At 42.7% G+C, this 18,109-nt stretch overlaps 1 protein-coding gene across 1 annotated transcript in view; it reads right to left on the reverse strand.

The window, feature by feature from the left end:
• The window catches only part of CGNL1 (cingulin like 1), a 166,551-nt gene that overhangs the window by 3,787 nt on the left and 144,655 nt on the right, over nt 1-18,109 (reverse strand). Inside the window, exons 13-15 of the mRNA XM_007958511.2 lie at nt 16,051-16,140; nt 1,633-1,716; nt 854-978 (exon numbers count right to left, since the gene is read on the reverse strand). Coding sequence (XP_007956702.1) covers nt 854-978; nt 1,633-1,716; nt 16,051-16,140 — 299 coding nt within the window. The remainder of the gene's footprint in view (nt 1-853; nt 979-1,632; nt 1,717-16,050; nt 16,141-18,109) is intronic.

Below are 18,109 nucleotides of genomic sequence, written 5' to 3' on the forward strand. Positions count from 1 at the left end.
TAATGTAAAATGTTAAAGGCACACACATACACCTTCTAGGTGAGGGGCCCGGTAAGAACTGAGGCTGGTCAAGTTCCACCTAGTGCTGGCCCTCAGGCTGTGACTTGAGAGCTCACTGCAGAGAATCAGAGGAGCCCCAGTGGCACAGTGGTTAAAGTGGTCGGCTGCTAACTGAAAGGTTCGAACCCACCAGCCTCTCTGAGGGAGAAAAATGTGGCAGTCTGCTTCTGTAAAGACTTCAGCCTTGAAAACCCTTTTGGGTAGCTCTACTCTGTATCACTATGATCTACCCAACAGCAACAGAGTTGGTGTTTTTCTGTTTGTTTATTTTTGTTTTGCAGAGAATTGAGGGGTTGGAAAGGAACGTGGTCATCTGATCCCACATCCCTTCCACACACTATGGTGGACCTGCCCCATGTCTAACAATTGCTACTTGGCCTCTGTCTATATACCCATGACCACAAAGAAAGTCAGCCCCCTCATCTCTAAAGCAAGATGTCATCAGAGGAAAATAAGTCAGCTCAAATTCAGTGGCCTATGAGGCAGCCTGTACTATTTAGGAGAGGAGCAAGGACAGTGGAAAAACTGTGGACTTAGGAGTGGGAGGTCTAGTTAAATCAATATTCAGCCAGGCTACCTTGCTCAAGTCACTTGCTTTGATGAGCCTCAGTTTTCTCATCTGTACAATGGAAACAGTAACAGCAAGGTTGTGCTTAGTCTTCCCTTCCTCAAAGGCTTATGCACATTGGGAGATACTAAACTGAAAACACTCTGTAATGTGATTAGGTCCCCAGTTGGTACAAACTGTTACCATTGCCTGCAGGGCCTCTGCCACACAGGTGGGTGGGCTCACCTCTCCTCACTTTCCAGGCGGTCCTCCAGCTCTGCGATCCTGGCTTCCATCTGCACCACCAGCCCCTCTTTGCTGGACCTGTAGGAACCTTCCAGGTGGATAATCCGGCTCTTTAAGTCCTTGTTCTAGAATCAGACAGGGAGACTGTGAAGAGCTATGTCTCTGTCATGCTCTCTGTGCAGAGCAGGGCAGAATAAAGGGTGGAGTCAAGTGTTTAACTGGCACTTCAACAGGCTGCTTTCCACACCCAGATGCACTGTACCTAGGGATGTTTCTATGGATAGGCCTTGAGCTCAGGTCTTAGCTGGCTGAAGAAGACATTGGATTATGCTCCCCTATAGACACTAAATATACTCACTGGGTGTTAGACAATCAGGCTTGGGGTGTCCTTTTATAAACCTGCTGGGGGGAGGGGACAGAGAAATAGGTTCCTTCACCAATCTTATTCAGTGAAGAATTTACATGAATAGAATATAAAAGAAATGATTCAATTATGTTTTCTTAGCAACTCAGGTGTTTGATATCATGACACTGGTTTCCTTTTCATTCCCTTTACATTAGAATTTATCTGATTCAGGAGCTAGAAAATAACATCTACAATTCTTCAGCTCCTCAGATGCTAAACATCTAAGCAGATTTGCTATTAGTGGGAAAATGTCTAGAAAGACATAGAAACACCTCTACCTTTCAGGTGAGTTACACCTAGAGTTCTTGGGGCTTATTAAAGGCAGCATCACCAAAGAATTCCCATCCAAAGTCACTAGACTGGCTGCCCTCACCTGTCTCTCCAGGGAAATCTTGTCACATTCCAAGTCTTGCCTCATGGCTTTCTCCTGAAGTAATTCGTTCCTCATTTGCTCAATCTACAACACAAGCAGAGCAAAAAGCTTAAAGGTCATATGTCCTTTGTGCTGAAATGAATTCCAATACCTCTTCAAGAAAGGGGCCAACCTACAGGGACTCTCATATCATCTCCTCTTGAATGTCGCACTGTTTCTTAGACATTTTTGGAGTAGGTAGTATTGCTTTTTCTGAGGACATTGAGGCTCAGAAAAGTTAATCAACTGTAGAGTGATCACCATGCGACTTTGCCCAGGTCTGAGAATGTCCATTCTCAGGACATGGTATTTTCAATGCCAACACTGAGAAAGTTTCAGGAAAACCAGGATAAGTTAGTTAGTCAATATACCCAAGATCTATACAACTAGTAATAAAGGGAACTAGTATTCACTTGAGCTTCCAGCTGCTACATTATAAATTCATACTTCAGGAAGGGCCTCCATAGTCTGCATATCTCACATAGTGCTAGATTTTTCCTTCTGTAAGTTGGAAACAGAAGTCAGTAAAGTAACCAGGAAGCTCCAAGAAACCTACACATTACTGAAGGTTAGCAGTCACTGGGTGGCGCAAATGATTAACGCACTCAGTTGCTATTTGAAAATTTGGAAATTCAAGTCCCACCCAAAGGCATCTGAGAAGAAAGTCTTGGCAATCTGCTTCTGAGAAATCAGCCACTGAAAACCCAATGGAGCACATTTCTATTCTGACACACATGGAGTCACAAAGAGTTGGAACTGAGTTGATGGCAACTGGACTGTATTCTTCTATGTCAATAAAAAGTGAGCCTAGCTGAGTAGTATCAGGAAAGACATCCCACCACCTGCCTGTCAGCATGTCCTCTGGTAGCATAGTGCCTAAGGCACTTGACTGCTAACCAGAAGGCTGGCGGTTCAAACCCACCAGCCACTCCTCAGAAGGAAGGTTGAGCAATCTACTTCCAATCTACCTCGGAAACCCAAGGAGGGGTCACTATGAACCGGGTCCAACTCGATGGCACATAACACCACGACCAAATGAGTTATCAGAAGCAGAGGCCCCAGTCCCTGCTCCCAGAACAGATTTCTGCTGCGGTCCAGCAGAGGGCATCCTGAAGAAGCCAAGAGAACAAAGAGTGTAAGCTATTAAAATAAAATCACCCTTTCCTTCTTAAGGATGAGATTAATACAAATTCTGGGGTCCAATGTAAGTAAGAGATTCAACACAAAGTCATGCATCAAATTGTGTCCCTCAAAAAGATATGCTGAAGTCCTATCCCCCAGTACCTGTGAGTGTGACCTAGTTTGGAAATGCGGCCTTTGAAGATGTTATTAGTTAACATGAGATCATATTGGAATATGGTGGTCCCCAATCCAATATGACTGTTGTCCTTATGAAAAGAGAAGAGACACAGACACACAGGAGAGATGGTCATGTGAAGACAGTGTTAGAGATTAGAATGATGCTGTTACAAGCCAAGGAAACCTGGGGCTACCAGAAAGTGTGAGAGTTATGAAAGGCTCTTCCCCTAGAGCATGACCCTGCTGACACCCTAAATACAGACTTCTGGCTTCCAGAACTGTGAGAGAATAAATTTCTGTTATTTTAGCCACATAGTTTGTGGCCATTTATTAGGGCAGTCCTAGGAAAGGAATACATAGGACCCGGGGAGCATTTGCAAGTCTCAACCCTCATTTGAATTTTTACCACTGTACCAGCACCCTAGTTATAAAAAGGAAAGTTCATGCATTCCTTACCATCCCTTCGAATGCATGAACAGGAGTCCCAGGAATAAAAGGAACACCACTACACTGTCAACACCACTACACTGTAAAGGCCCAGTGTCTCCCATACACCTGATCATGGTATGTCCTGGAATGAACATGACTGACCCAAAGTGAATGGTTAAACAAAAAAAAAAAAAAAAAAAACCCACAAAAACCTCACTTCCATTGAGTTGATTCTGACTCGTAGTGACCCCTCCCTAGGTTTCTGAGGCAGTATCTCTATGGAAGTAGATTGCCCAGTCTTTCTTCTGAGGAGTGGCTGGTGAGTTTGAACTGGGAGCCTTCTGGTTAGCAGTCAAATGCCTTAGGCACTATGCTACCAGAGTGGGCGGCAGGGAGTGGTAAAGAAGAAGCTGGAGGGATGGGAACAGTTAGGACATGGGGGCCTCTGATACCACAGGAGAAAGCTGGGCCTCTGTTCATGGTGTGAGGGTCCCTGTGTGGCCAAAGAAAATGCTCCTGAATCTTTAACTGGCTGGCTTCTGAATCATGTAAGTTCAGAATTTTACAGCAGATAACACTAAGGCCAGAGCTTAATAAGTAATTAAAAGGACTCAGGCTGAGCCCTATTCACTGTCTACTGTTCTATCTGCTTCTTTTTCTGGGCCAACTAAGTGAAAAGGCTTCCCACAGATGTGGGTTCAAATACAGCTATAAGGTCAAAGCAAGACCTGGGGACCAGTCTCCTAAGGACATGCTTGTGTCTCACAGGGAAAAAATGCCAGTAATGCACAGGATCAGCAGGCAGAGCACATAAAACGCTGCCTGTGGCCACCACTCCCATCACTTGGCATGGCCTCAAACTCCTCATTAATCACATGTCACAAAGAGGGCATCAGAACAATTCCTATAACTACTACATGAACATAAAGTCTACACGTAATGAATGCAGGCTCACAGCCTTACTCCATACGTGGTTTCTGAGCTAGCAGATACCATCCCACGTGTGGAGGTCATCAGAATGCTGGGCCATAGGACCAGCAAACATGCCTTCTGGGGAAAATTGTTCTGTTCAAACCCCAAGGGCAGAGGTCAGGGACTGCACTTGGGACATGGTTAAACTTTTACTCAAGAAGAGAAGCAGTTAAACAGACAAGCAGCAGTGGCCTGGGTTCTTTTTCTGGCTCTGCTATTAACTTGCATGTGTCCCTGGCCATCTCGCTTCTGGGGTGCAGACTCTTCATTTCTAAAATAAAGAACATGAATGAGACAGCCTCTACGGGCCCTTGGAGCTAACCTATGAAAATGTGAAAGCATATTTTAGTGTCTCTTCTACATTTTGGGGTGCAGTGTGGGACTCCATCTGAGGAGGCCAGAGCCCTTACCTCAGTCCTTAGGTAGACACTTTCTCTCTCCAGACCTATACAAACATCCTTGCAAAATGACCCACTTTATCAAAGTGAAATTGAGTGTGTGTTTGTGTATGCTGGAGTATGGTGCTCTTGGCAGGATAGGGTGGCTTTGTTCATTCACATGATATTATCAACTCCTTGCCAGGCATTGAGACAAAAAGACTGACTCAGTCTCCACCCTCATTACAGCCTAGTGGAGGCAAGGAAACAAGCACTGTATATGTTGTCAGTGTTACTACAGTGAGGAGGGATGGTATGCTGGGGCAAGGCCCATGGGAGTGGTTATAGTCCAGATGGAAGGGTCAGTGAAGGCCTCCAGAAAGTCCTTTCTAAACAACAGGTCAGGTTTGCTAGGAACAGGGTAGGGTAGGAAATGCACCATTCCAAATGGAGAAGCCACCAAGAACAAAGATGGGGGCCATCACCAGAGGACTGGAGAGGTCATCAAAGGGGTATGAAAGGCAGAGCCACTGAACCTATTAATAAGCTAAGGATAAGAAGCCACAGAGGAAGCAAAAGTTACAGATGATGGACAGTACTTGAACAATTTCCTTTAGAAAGATCAGTATGAGGCTGGTCCCCGTGAGGCAGAGGTTAAAGATGTCCCAAATGTCCAAACTATTGTATCACACCATTATTTCAGACATTATTTCCTCCTCCTCCTCTCAGTAATCTCCCTTCTGTCTTAGGGTTCTGTATTTCACTGTAACATCTCACAGAACTCACAGACACCCAAGGGATTATCTCATGTAGTGGTGGTGGAAGCTGGCAGGCTGGCAAGTCCCAGGTCTGTAAGTAGGTCTGGATGATCCTCCCAATTCTCAGGGTTTTATAAACCTCAATCAGCAGATCAGATGATGGCTGCTCTCTCAAATCCAGGGGTGAGATGATGATATATAGTTGTGAGTTATGAGGTTGAAAATATCATAAGATAAATAAAAGGCCAGCAGAGCAGCAGCAAGGGTCTTGCTGTATCTGCAGAACCAGAGCAAGAGGGAGAGTGAACCTTCTCAGAAGATTCCTATACATACCCTCAAGGAAGCTAAGGGTGGTGATTTGAGTTACCCTCTCCAGCAAGGCGGGACTCAAGATATATCCCACCTGTTTTGGTTACTTCATGCTGTTCCAACAGAAATACCCCACGTGGATGACTTTAACAATCAGGAATTTAAAAGCAGCTACTCAGTTGCTCATAGGAGCTCTGGTAGTGTAGTGCCTAAGGCACCTGACTGCTAACCAGAAGTCTGGCGGTTCAAACCCACCAGCCACTTCTCAGAAGGAAGGATGGGAAATCTACTTCTGTAGTGATACCACCTTGGAAACCCAAGGAGGGGTTGCTATGAGTCGGATCCAACTCAACAGCACATAACAACAACAACTCAGTTGCTCAAGGCAAATTACACCACAGAGTTAATTCCCAGTCATTATAGGGAATAACTACTATCAGCTGCCCAGCCAACTGAACACAGGACCTTAACTACCACAGCACCCTAAACAGGCATGGATAATAGGATTTACAATACATCACAAAATGGAGGACAATGGCTAGAAGGGCCACATCAAGCAATTCACCGCAAACAGTAAGAAGGAAGTATGACAGACCAGCCCCTTAGCAGAGGGGAGGGATGGTACCTGGGGCCTGGCACTGGGGTCAGCATGAGAGTAGGGGAGAAAGCCTCTTTCTTTGAGCATGGGAGAGAGAGAATACCCAAGAACTTAGTGGCAGCCAGGCTTCTATAACTCAGAGAAAGGGAGAGAGAGAGAAGAAAGGGAAGCAGGGAAATAGAGGAGATGATTTTCCCAAAAGTGAGAGGATAACAAAGAACTGGAGTCTCCAAGAGAAAGAAATTTAGAAATATAGTTGTGAGTTATAAGGTTGAAAAATATCATAAGATAAATAAAAGGTCAGCAGAGCAGCAGCAAGGGTCTTGCTGTATCTGCCTTTAGTGGCTCAGTTGGTGACTTGTGTAGCTACATTCCAGGGCTGAGGAATGAAAAGGGAAATATGGGGAAACAAGAGCTCCCTCACACCAGACACTGGAGCAACTGTGAATGTCAATGCCTGACACTACTAATTCTAAGGTAAATGTTATCACTCTGATTTTTCCAATTGAAAGGAAATGTGCTTCAAGTTAGAGTTAGTTGGAAGCAGCTTTGGGGTTCTGGCTGAAAATCACACTCTTTCCTTCTTCCTCCTCACTATCTCTCCACCAAGCCTATAGGACCTGATTGTCTTGATGAAGGAAATATTCTTCTAGGAGGGAGATGTTCTGGCAGGGACTTAGGAGCCCAAAAGAAAGACATGTCTATATGGAATGAGGCACTGCAAGCACTATGGATGGAGTCAAGGATTACCAAGTGGTTGCATGGCACTGAGCTCAAGTTCAGCACCAACCCTATGTGATAGTTGGAGTTGTGTGTCAACTTGGCTGGACCACAATTCTGAGTGATTTAAGCAGTTGTGATGTGGGTTATTCCCATGATGATATCAGATGGATATGTTTTAAGCAGCCAATCCATTGAAAGGGAGTTTCCCTAGGGGTGTGGCCTGCTTCCAATATATTTCTGGACATCCTGGGAAAAAGAGACACTCTTTTGTGGATCAGGATCCTTTTGTGCTACCTACAACTGTCTATGAATGAACAATCCACTATTTGACTTGGAGATCTTGGATTCGTCATTTGTTGCAGTCAACAGCCAGTATACTGCCTGCCAACCTTGAGCTCCTCAGCCCCTGCAGCTGCATGAGTCGGGAAAAGCCTTCAGCTTGACATTTGAGCCAAGAACTAGGGCCTTGCTAGCTCCTATAAGTGTGTGAGCCATTTTCCTAAGACAAATTTCTCTCTTTCTCTCTCTCTAGGGAGCTATGGTAGCATAGTGCCTAAGGCATTTGACTGCTAACCAGAAGGCTGGTGGTTCAAACCCACCAGCCACTCCTCGGAAGGAAGATTGGGCAATCAACCATAGTGATATTGCCTCAGAAACCCACGGAGGGTTTGCTATGAGTAGGATCCGACTCAACAGCAGTGAGTTTGGGCTTTTTTTGGTGTATATATATGTATATACACACAAGCTTTTATTTAAGTTTTGCTTCTCTAGAGAACCCAGCCTAACACACCCTGCAACTTAAAGCAGCAGCCACTAGTCAGACTCTTGCTCCCTTGGTGCCACTGGTAGAAAGCCTAGACACCAAGGACTGGGGATCCCTGTGCAGAGGGGTACTCAGGAAGGCTGCATCCCTGAGCATCTCTACTGGTTCCAGTGCTCTAAGAGTCCAAGGAAAAAGGTGACTCTCAAAAGAAAAACCATCAGTAATTACTTGTACCATACCACACCCTCTCAAAAGACATCTATTAAAATAGAAATGAACAATACAACAGATCAACAGGAAGGAGGCACTACAGAACCATAAGGCTTAACAGCACTGTGACCAGGCAGCAAATTTTCCTAAAGCCTTTTAGAAACCAAAACAAATGCCAAACAACATGGACTTCCTACTTCTCATTATGTAATAAATATTAAAAGCCTTGTTGTTGTTATGTGCCATCAAGTCGTCTCTGACTCAGAGCGACCTTACGTACAACAGAACGAAACACTGCCCACTCCTGTGCCAGCCTCATTATCCCTACTGTATCTGAGCCCATCAATGCAGCTACCATATCAATCCATCTCATTGAGGCCTTTCCTCTCTTTCATTGACCCTCCACTTTACCAAGCACGACATCCTTCTCCAGAGCATGGTCCCCTCTCACAACATGACCAAAGTAGGCGAGAGGTAGGCAGTGGTTGACAGGCAGTATATTTGCTTCCAAGGGGCATTCCAGCTGCACTTCTTCCAGGACAGATTTGTTAATCCTTTCAGCAGTCCACGGTACTTTTAGCATTCTTTGCCAACACCACAATTCAAAAGCATCAACTCTTCTTTGATCTTCCTTATTCATTGTCCAACTCTGACATGCATATGAGGTGACTGAAAATACCATGGCTTGGATTAGGCGCATCCTAGTTTTCAAGTAGATATCTTTACTCTTCAGCGCTTGAAGAGCACTACTTTTGCAGCAGATTTGCCCAATACAATACATTTTTTTATGTCTTGACTGCTGCTTCCATTGGCATTGATTGTGGAACCAAGTAATATGAAGTCTTTGACAACTTCAAACTTTTCTCCATCTATAGTGATGCTGCTTAGTGGTCCAGTTGTGAGGATTTTTGTTTTCTTTATGTTAAGGTGTAATCCATACTGTAGACAGTAGTCTTTAATTTTCATTGGTAAGTGCTCTAAGTCATCCTCAAGCAACACTGTGTTGTCTGCATATTGCAGGTTGTTAATAAGCCTTCCTCCAATCCTGATGCCACATTCTTCTTCATATAGTCCAGCTTCTCAGATTATTTGCTCAGAATACAAGTTGAATAAGTATGGTGTCTCAGATTATTTGCTCAGAATACAAGTTGAATAAGTATGGTGACAGGATACAACCCTGATGCACTCCCTTCCTGATTTTAAACCATGCAGTATCCCCTTGTTCTATTTGAACAACAGCCTCTGGTCAATGTACAGGCTCCTCACGAGTACAATTAAGTGTTCTGGAATTCTCATTCTTCTCAAAGCTATCCATAATTTGTTATGATCCGCACAACTGAATGTTTTATTGAAGTCAATAAAACACAAGTAACCACCTTTCTTGTATTCTTTGGTTTTAGCCAAGATCCATCTGACATCAGCTATGATATCCCTCGCTCCACATCCCCTTCTGAATCCAGCTTGCATTTCTGGAAGTTCTCTGTCAACATACTGCTGCAACCATTTTTGAATTATCTTCTGTAAGATTTTACTTGCGTGTGATATCAGTGATACTATTTAATAATTTCCACGTTCTGTGGGATCACCTTTCTTTGGAATGGGTACAAATATTGATATCTTCCAGTCAGTTGGCCAGGTAGCTGTCTTCCAAATCTCTCAGCATAGCCGAGTGAGTGCCTCCAATGGGATATCCATTTGTTGAAACATCTCAATGGGTATTTTGTCAATCCCCAGAACCTTGGTTTTCACCAAAGAACTCTTAGTTAAAAGTCTCAGTTCTTCCAAAAAGAAAAAAAGGACAGTCTTTAACCAACACTAAGCTCTAAAATAAATCCACCTAGTAGAACTTTAGACAGGAAGCATTATGTGGCCCATGGACATGCTTCCGAGCAGGATGGCTAACAGGAACTTTCATCCATTACCGGTGGAAATGTGAAGTGAAAAATCGTTCAGTGGTTCCTCAAAAAGTTGAACATAGAACTACCACATGACCCAGCAATCCCAATCTTAAGTATATAGCCAGAAGAAGTGAAGGCAGGAATGCAAACAAAAACCTGTACAACAATGTTCATTGCAGCACTTTCACAACAGCAAAAAGGTAGAAACTGAAATGTCCATCAACAGATGGCTAGATAAACGAAATGTGGTACATACATATGGTGGAATATTAATTAGCCATAAAGGGAAATGAAGTCCTGATGCATGCCACAACATGAATGAATCTTGAAAACATCATGCTGAGTGAAATAAGTCAATTGCAAAAGGACAAATACTGTATAATCTTACCTATATGAAATAAGCAAATATATTGTGGTTGCTGTTAAGTGCATTGAGTTGGTTCTGACTCATAGTGACCCTATGTACCAAAGAATGCAACTCTGACAGGACCTGGGCCATCCTCACAAGCGTTGCTGTTTTTTGTGTCCACTGTGTCAATCCAGGGAGCACTGGTGGCATAGTGCCTAAGGCATTTGACTGCTAACCAGAAGGTTGGTGGTTCAAACCCACCAGCCACTCCTCAGAAGGAAGGTTGGGCAATCTACTTCCATAGTGATACCGCCTCGGAAACCCAAGGAGGGGATGCTATGAGTCAGGTTCGACTCGACGGCAGTATGTTTGGTTTAGTTTGGTGTCAATCCAACTCGTTGAGGGTCTTGCACTTTTTCGCTGACCCTCTACTTTACCAAACATGATATCCTTCTTCAGGGCCTGGTCCCTCCTGATAACATGTCTGAAGTTTATAAGACAAAGTCTTGTCATTCTCCTTTCTATGGAGCATTCCAGCTGTACTTCTTCTTAGATTTGTTCATTCTTCTGGCAGCCCATGGTATATTCACTATTCTTCACCAACCCCGTAATTCAAACACATCAAATATATAGAAATCAAAAATTAACAGGGTTTTCAAGGGATGGGAGGGAAGGGGGAATTTCTGCTTTGGGGTCAGCAAGTTTATATTCATTATCGTGGAATGATCTGGAAAAGGATAGTGAGAATGGTTACTCAACTTGAAGAATGTAATCAGTGTTGCTGAATTATGCCTGTAGAATTGGTGTCTGTTTTGCTGTGCATATTTTGGAAGACTGATAACTTTTATTTATTTATTTTTTTTATAAAAAGAAATATGGCTTCACTATAAACCCAGACATATTCTCTGTGTAGCTGTTCTTAGCTTGTGCTCCTCAGTACGCTGATCCCTAGGATGGGGCCCAATGACCTAGAGATATGCCTGCTCAGATTCTTCTTACCCAGAATCCACAGTAGCAAAGAAAAAAAAAAGTGTCTGGCATGACTCGGCCAGCCTTCTTCATTTCACTAAAGATGTAAACCTTAGTCTGGGAAACATTTCTTTATATAAGAGTAGTGCTTTACATGCTGTTTACCCTCCAACTACATTTAATAGGCTGAACAAAAACTTTCCAGTCAAATTAAAAACAGAACAGAAGCTGAAGGCAACATTTTCTCACAGCTGGATTTAAAGAATGCTAAATCCTAAGCATTTTGATTGGAAATAACAGTATCAGATTCCAGGGGGGTTTATGTCAGAGGCACCCATGGCCTGGGCCAGCATTCAGGATCAGCAGCAGCTGCCACTGGGTTAATGAAAAGGCAGAGATATTTATGATTGCGGATAACAATATTTAACCCCATCACCTGTGTTTACCATTGGTTTGTAAAGGGGTTGGTGAGCTTACACTGCTGACTGGAATTAAAAATGATTCTCAATCACAAGAAAGGAAAATAATTCTTAACCAAATGTACACATTGGGTTTTCTGAGTGGCTGATACAATAAGAGGCAGTTTTGAACCTAGGATTATTTTAGTTAAGAGAGAAAGAAGAAAACTCACTTTGATACTTCTCTCACTGACTGCAAAGGAGACTTATTTCCAGTCTCATTGACAGGTTGCACTCACTGGTGCTAATTAAGGAGCAAATGTGAGTTGGCCACTGGGGAGAAGTTCCCAGAATGTGGCTGCAGGAACCAGCAACTTTATCCATTGGGATTATTCCTACAGTTGCCAAGGCAACAAGGCAGCCTTGCTCAGCCTCTGAAAAAACCGTGAAGCCACACAAAGCTCTCAAACTGGTAGTTTTCCTCCTGTCTGCCAGCTGCCTGGGCTGAACGAATCATCTTTCCACTGGGTTTGGCCACTCTTGGCCTCCATGGCCAAGAGAATGCCTTGCTTCCTAAGCCTAGCTCTACTGTTCACTGTTTGCCCTGAGCCACCAGCAACAGGGCAATGCCCAATGAGTCCAAATACTAGCCTGCTCATCACATTTAAAACTCATCAAGCTGGGCCTTTCTTTCACTATTTGACTCTTGTACTCCGGAGGAGTCAGATGAGAACTAGTTGGCCTTAAATCATCATGAATATTAAGAGATATCATATTATTTTCAGCTTAGAATGAGAGGCCCAAATACATCTTGGGAGTTTTTAAGTCCTTTCTATAGTCTAATGCAGGGACAATGGAGATGGGGTAGGGGAGAGAAAGCCTGGAGTCAAATTAAGGTTCCACCTCTTTTAAGCTGTGTGACCCGGCAATCACTTAACCTCTCTGATCTACATCAGAAGTCTGGGGTGAAAACAATGAGAAGATGCATTCCAGGCTGTGGCACAGTGCCTGGCACTCAGGGAGGCCTCAGTAAGGATGGTAACTGTAGCAAGGGAAACAATTTTCAGAGGAAGGGGTGGAAAAAGGATATCCCTGGATTTAAACAGACCAAAAGGCAGTAAAATATCCACTATTTAATGGAATTTTCCTTCCTTTCATAAGTCAAAGCTTTCTGTATAAGGTGAAATCTCTATTTGGATAAGAAAAAAAAATATTGCTCAACTCTTGTTTATCAATGAAGATAGCATGTTATCAAATCCAAGTCCATCTCTTCTCCCTTGTATTAGCCACAGCTGAAAACAAAATTCAAGCATCCAAAAGGCTTGCAAAATTTGCCTCTCAGTTAGGATTCCCTGAATTCATCAGTCTGAACAATGATATCCTAGGCACGAATGGAAAGGAAAAGTCTGAAAAGTTGAGAGCTTAGAAATAATATGGCTGGCATTTATTGAGGGTCCAATGTAAGTATGAGAAAGAGAAAGAAAAACCTGGGGCATGGAAAGGATGAAATATTTGATCTCAGCAAGTGCCTTTCCTGTCCTCCAGTCCTTACCTCCTTCTAATCCTTATTATCCTCCTGCCACATCAATCTATCACTGTGCATACTTCACTGCTCTGCTCAATAATCTCTGATGGCTCCACAGCTGCCTTTAGGATACCATCCAGTCAAAACCCTCAACCTATCTCTCCAAACTTATCTCCCATTATTCCCTTATGGAAACCAGAAACCTGATCAAGCCATACTAGTCCTTCATTTCTCCTCAAAATGCTGTACATATTCATACCTCCCAAACCTTGCTCCCACCATTTTTTCTGTTTGGAATTCCATTCCCACTCTTCATTTTTCTAACTCTCACTCTTTCTTCACAGATGGCTCCAGGTCCACCCTTCTCATCAGCCTTGTGATGACAGTCTTTTCTTCATGTGCTGCCTGAGTCTTTCACTTGCCATTTAGTATGACTACGTCCTGCTTTTTATTGTTGGTTATCCATTGATTTTTAGGCACGACCTATCTCCTCTAACAAACATAGCATCTCACAGAGACCATTTTGGTGTGCACATGGTAGGCATTCATTATGTTTTACAAGCATCAGTAGATGAAACATTGTCTTGAGATTCAAGACATGTAAGACAAGCTCTGCAACTAATTGGCCATGTGACTTTGACCAAATCACCAGTGGCTCCAGGCCCCATATTTCTCTGTTACATAAGAAGTCTGGGGAGATGAACCCTGAGGTCCTTTCCAGATCTCAGAGTCTATGAGAAGGATTTGTCTGTCATTCACTAATATTTCTGGAAAACCCTTTGCTTGTTTGTTTGTTTTCCTGACTTTCTCAGTGAAGCTCTATCACTAAGACTAGAAAAAAGAATGGGAGATGCTTGGGTGAAGCAAAGATTCAGAGGAGGATCTATTTGTGAGGATTCAGAGTTTAGGTAGAGAGCTATAAATACGTCTTTTTTTTTTTTTTTTTTTTCACTTTAAAAGAGAAAAATCCAAAAAATGCAATTTCTTACACCTTCTCTTTTTAGTACCTAGCAACAGCTGACGAGAGGAGTATAGGGCCAATGCTGTGAGTTGTGTTAAAGATGACACGCATTATTTCCTGTTCTTCAGGAGATGTCCCTCCTTAAGGAGGTGTTGCAAGGTTAGCATTTAATAGGGGAGAGGAGAAGAGGGTCTCAGATTTGGAAGTTTCCCATTTCTTGCTCTGATCCTGGCAGGAAAGCACCAAGCACATGACCCTAGAGGTTAACACAACTAGACTGAAACAGTTTCAGAAGCAAGGCCCATCTTTTTATACCCAGGGACTTCTCCTTAATGCAGGGGGCTGCCTTCATTATAAAAGGCAAAAAATAAGTCTCATATTAACATCAAATTTGAATGAGAATCAAATGTCCTTCTGTGAGGCAGGTGTCTGATAAACCTATTTTTCTACCCTCCCTCACAAATCAGGAGGCAGCAAATGCAAGAAGAAAGGCCCTAAAGATTCAACCAGGAGACATCATTTAATCTCAAGGCTTTTTTTTGTTTTATTGTTGCTGTTGTTTTTACCAATTCCCATATCAATCTGAACATGATGCTCAATTTTTCCACTTATAACAAACACCAGGCTCTACCCTCCCTGCCTACCTCAGAAAATACAATGAAAAGACAGTAAGAATAGAAGAAAGAAATGGAGCTAATAGGTGGAAAGAGGATATCAACATTAGTGGAGTTCATCTTTTTGTGCATATAATTCAGATACAGGGAGAAAATGGAGAAACTAAAATGGTAAATCAGATGTTTCTGGTTTTATAAAAAGTTCTCATAGTATAATTTAGAAATCTCCTCAGTCAATATTGTCATGCTTATAGATTTAGAGGCTGAACTCAAGACATTGTGACTTTTCTGGAGCTACCAGGAGTTGAAGTAGGAGCCAAGACCAGGACTCGCAAGCCAGTGCTCTTTCCAGGAGAACAAGTCAGTTACCTTAACTTCCTTCCTGGGCTTACTTCAAGTGCTTGCTTGACTCAGTGGAAATATTTTCAACCTTGACCATATCACAGCCACCCCACAGAATGGAGAGCAGTTCTACTCTTCATGATCAAAGGCTTTAGTTGAGAAGAAAGAGAAGAGGTCCCAGGGCCATCCTGGGACCATATGTAAATGACCAGTTCTCTTAGTGCCAAGAAGGCAACCACATTCTCCCACATTTTGTTTTTGGTTTAAAACATGGGACTGGAAGTCTATTTTTACTGCCTGGTTACTGACAGGATAACGTATTTTGCCACCATTGCTCCTTGCCTAATTCACAAGAAGCATCAGCAAAACTAAGTCATGGTCACCTTTTCTGTTATCATGAATGTTAGCAGATCCTGAAATGTCCTTTCTTAATTTGCCTACTTAGCCAAACTAGCTGGAACTCCTAACAAAATAGATGTGTATCTGCGAATGAAGTTAGAAAAGATAAATCGCAATGAGAACCAATTAGGGTTCAAATGTAAAGGTTAGGATATTTATCCTAACTTTTGACTTTCATGAAGGTCCTTCTTCTAAACTTCAAGCTGCAGTCCCTCCAGAGGAATGCTTTTAGTACATCCCTGGAACAGACAAGTGGTGAAGAAAGATGGAACCAAGAGTTAGATTTCCTTCACTCTCAGGACCAAAATATATTATTTATTATACCTCCTACCCATTGGTTTATTAAGGTGAAGACTACTCAATTGTTCATCATTTTCCAAATGGCATGAACTATCTCCCTCCTCTGGCTGAATCCTCAGGTTTAACCTTTCACACTTCCTTTTTCATTAAGCACAACCCATTCATCATTCAACTATAGTACAGTACCTGTTCCCTGCTCCGAGAGATCCTCTCAGACAGCAAATCTGAGTTGTTCCTTTCTTCTTCCAATTCCATTTCTAATTGAGACATCTTGTCCTAAGAAAGAAGTCACAAACAAAGCCCACATAACTTTCAATGACCCAGATTAGGAGCAAGGACTGATGTGTGCAAAGAAAACTCCAAGAGAGCTTAGTATTAGCAGGATTTGGCAAAAGTATGTGCCTATTTTGTACACTACCTAACGCAGACCTTTTAAATAAAATTATGTATTTTATCCCTTTTTGACACTGTACAATATAATAGTACATATTACAGAAAATTTATAAACTATATGAAAGAAAAAACATTACCCTAAACACTAACGTAAACACTAAAGATATTTTCGCATTTTTCCTTCAAGCTTTTTTCCCTTCTATGAATCTAGAAGCGTAAACAGATCTACCTAAGCCAGCTACCTGTTCAAAGACAATGCAGGGGCTGAGATATCATCCAAGTCACATTTCTCTAAATGCTTCATGTCCAGGAAAATGTTTGACCTCGCTCCTGCTTGGGTTTCCAAGAATCTTGTAAGAGTAAAATTTGTAAGTCTATTGCACTTGCCTCTTTCTTCTAAGGAACCCTATACACTCTGTACTGCACTAAACCTGCATCATATTAACATAGTGATACTGTCATTGCTGTGTGCCATCACAGCAACCCTCTATGACAGAGTAGAACTGCCCCTTAGGGTTTCCTAGGTCGTAATCTTTGGCTGCTAACCAAAAAGTTGTGGTCTGAACCCACCAGCCATTCTGCTTCCATAAAGATTTACAGCCTTGGAAACCCAACGGGGGTTGCTATGAGTTGGTACTTGACGGCAGTGAGTTTGGTTTTGTTTCTAATCTTTGTGGGAGCACATCACCAGATCTTTTCTCCCATGAAGCAGTTGGTAGGTTGGAGCCACCAACTTTCAGTTAGCAGCCAAAAGCTTAACCATTGCACCACCAAGGCCCCTTTAACATAGTAATAGTTCTGGACAATGCTGCTAAATCAATCAACGCAGAAGAATTATAATGTGCATCTTCCTTTCTCCTAACTCAACATCACTGAGTGTTAAGGAATACATATTTCAAAGTAGCTTTGTGCATGAAGGAAGAGACTTCTAACACAAACCACTCTGCCCGGAACTACTAGGTTATAGGGCTTGTGCATGTGGTACTCCTCTGTAGTCAACAATCCATTTGTCCCAAGTTTAGGGTTAACTCAGAGCTATAGGTTCTAGACAGCAATTGGCATTGTGAATTATTAAACGTCTGTGGCATGTGCATTTAAATATTGTTTTTGCAGCGGCCGCTGCTGACTGACAGGCTACGGATGCCTCTGTAAGAACCAAAAATAAAACTCACAGAACTCACGTGAATGACTAAATGTCTGTGAATGGTCTTCCCCATTAGAGCTAGAAAACTATAGGGAAGCTGCATTGCTCTCTCCCAGGAGCAGAGAGTCCCAAAGACCAAGTGAGAACATGGGTCTGGACCCTGCACAGAAGCTACCTGTTTTTTAGTGGTTCCCGATTCCTCCAAGGCTGGCTTCACTACAGTCAAACATCACTAAGGCTCTACACATGTTGTATATATGTACAGTAGCCACTGGAGTTTTTGAGTTTACAGAAAATGTCCATCTGAAATTAAGTGCTAACAAAGGAAGAGGCAAGACACAGTTATATCACAGCAGTCCTGCCAGCTGTTGCATACTGTCCCCTTAGGAGTGGGGCCGCATTGCCATGGAGTCAATTCTACCTCACAGCTACCCTATAGAACAGAGTAGAACTGCCCCATTGGGTTTCCAAAGCTGTAATCTTTACAGAAGCAGACTGCCTCATCTTTCTCCTGAGGAGTGGCTGGGGGGTTTGAACCACTTCTCTTTCAGTCAACAGCCAAGTACTTTAACCACTGTGCCACCAGAGTTCCCTCTTAGAGGGGGAAATAACCCTCAAGTGCTTTTCACAGGGGTGAGCCTTGAGAGCTATTCATTTTTAGAATTAATGGAGAAATACCTAAAATATTGGATAGGGGCAAATAAAGCT

The sequence above is a fragment of the Orycteropus afer genome, unplaced genomic scaffold, assembly GCF_000298275.1.
Source record: "Orycteropus afer afer isolate SDZICR_OR568_19922 unplaced genomic scaffold, OryAfe1.0 scaffold00015, whole genome shotgun sequence".
NCBI classification, from domain to species: domain Eukaryota; kingdom Metazoa; phylum Chordata; class Mammalia; order Tubulidentata; family Orycteropodidae; genus Orycteropus; species Orycteropus afer.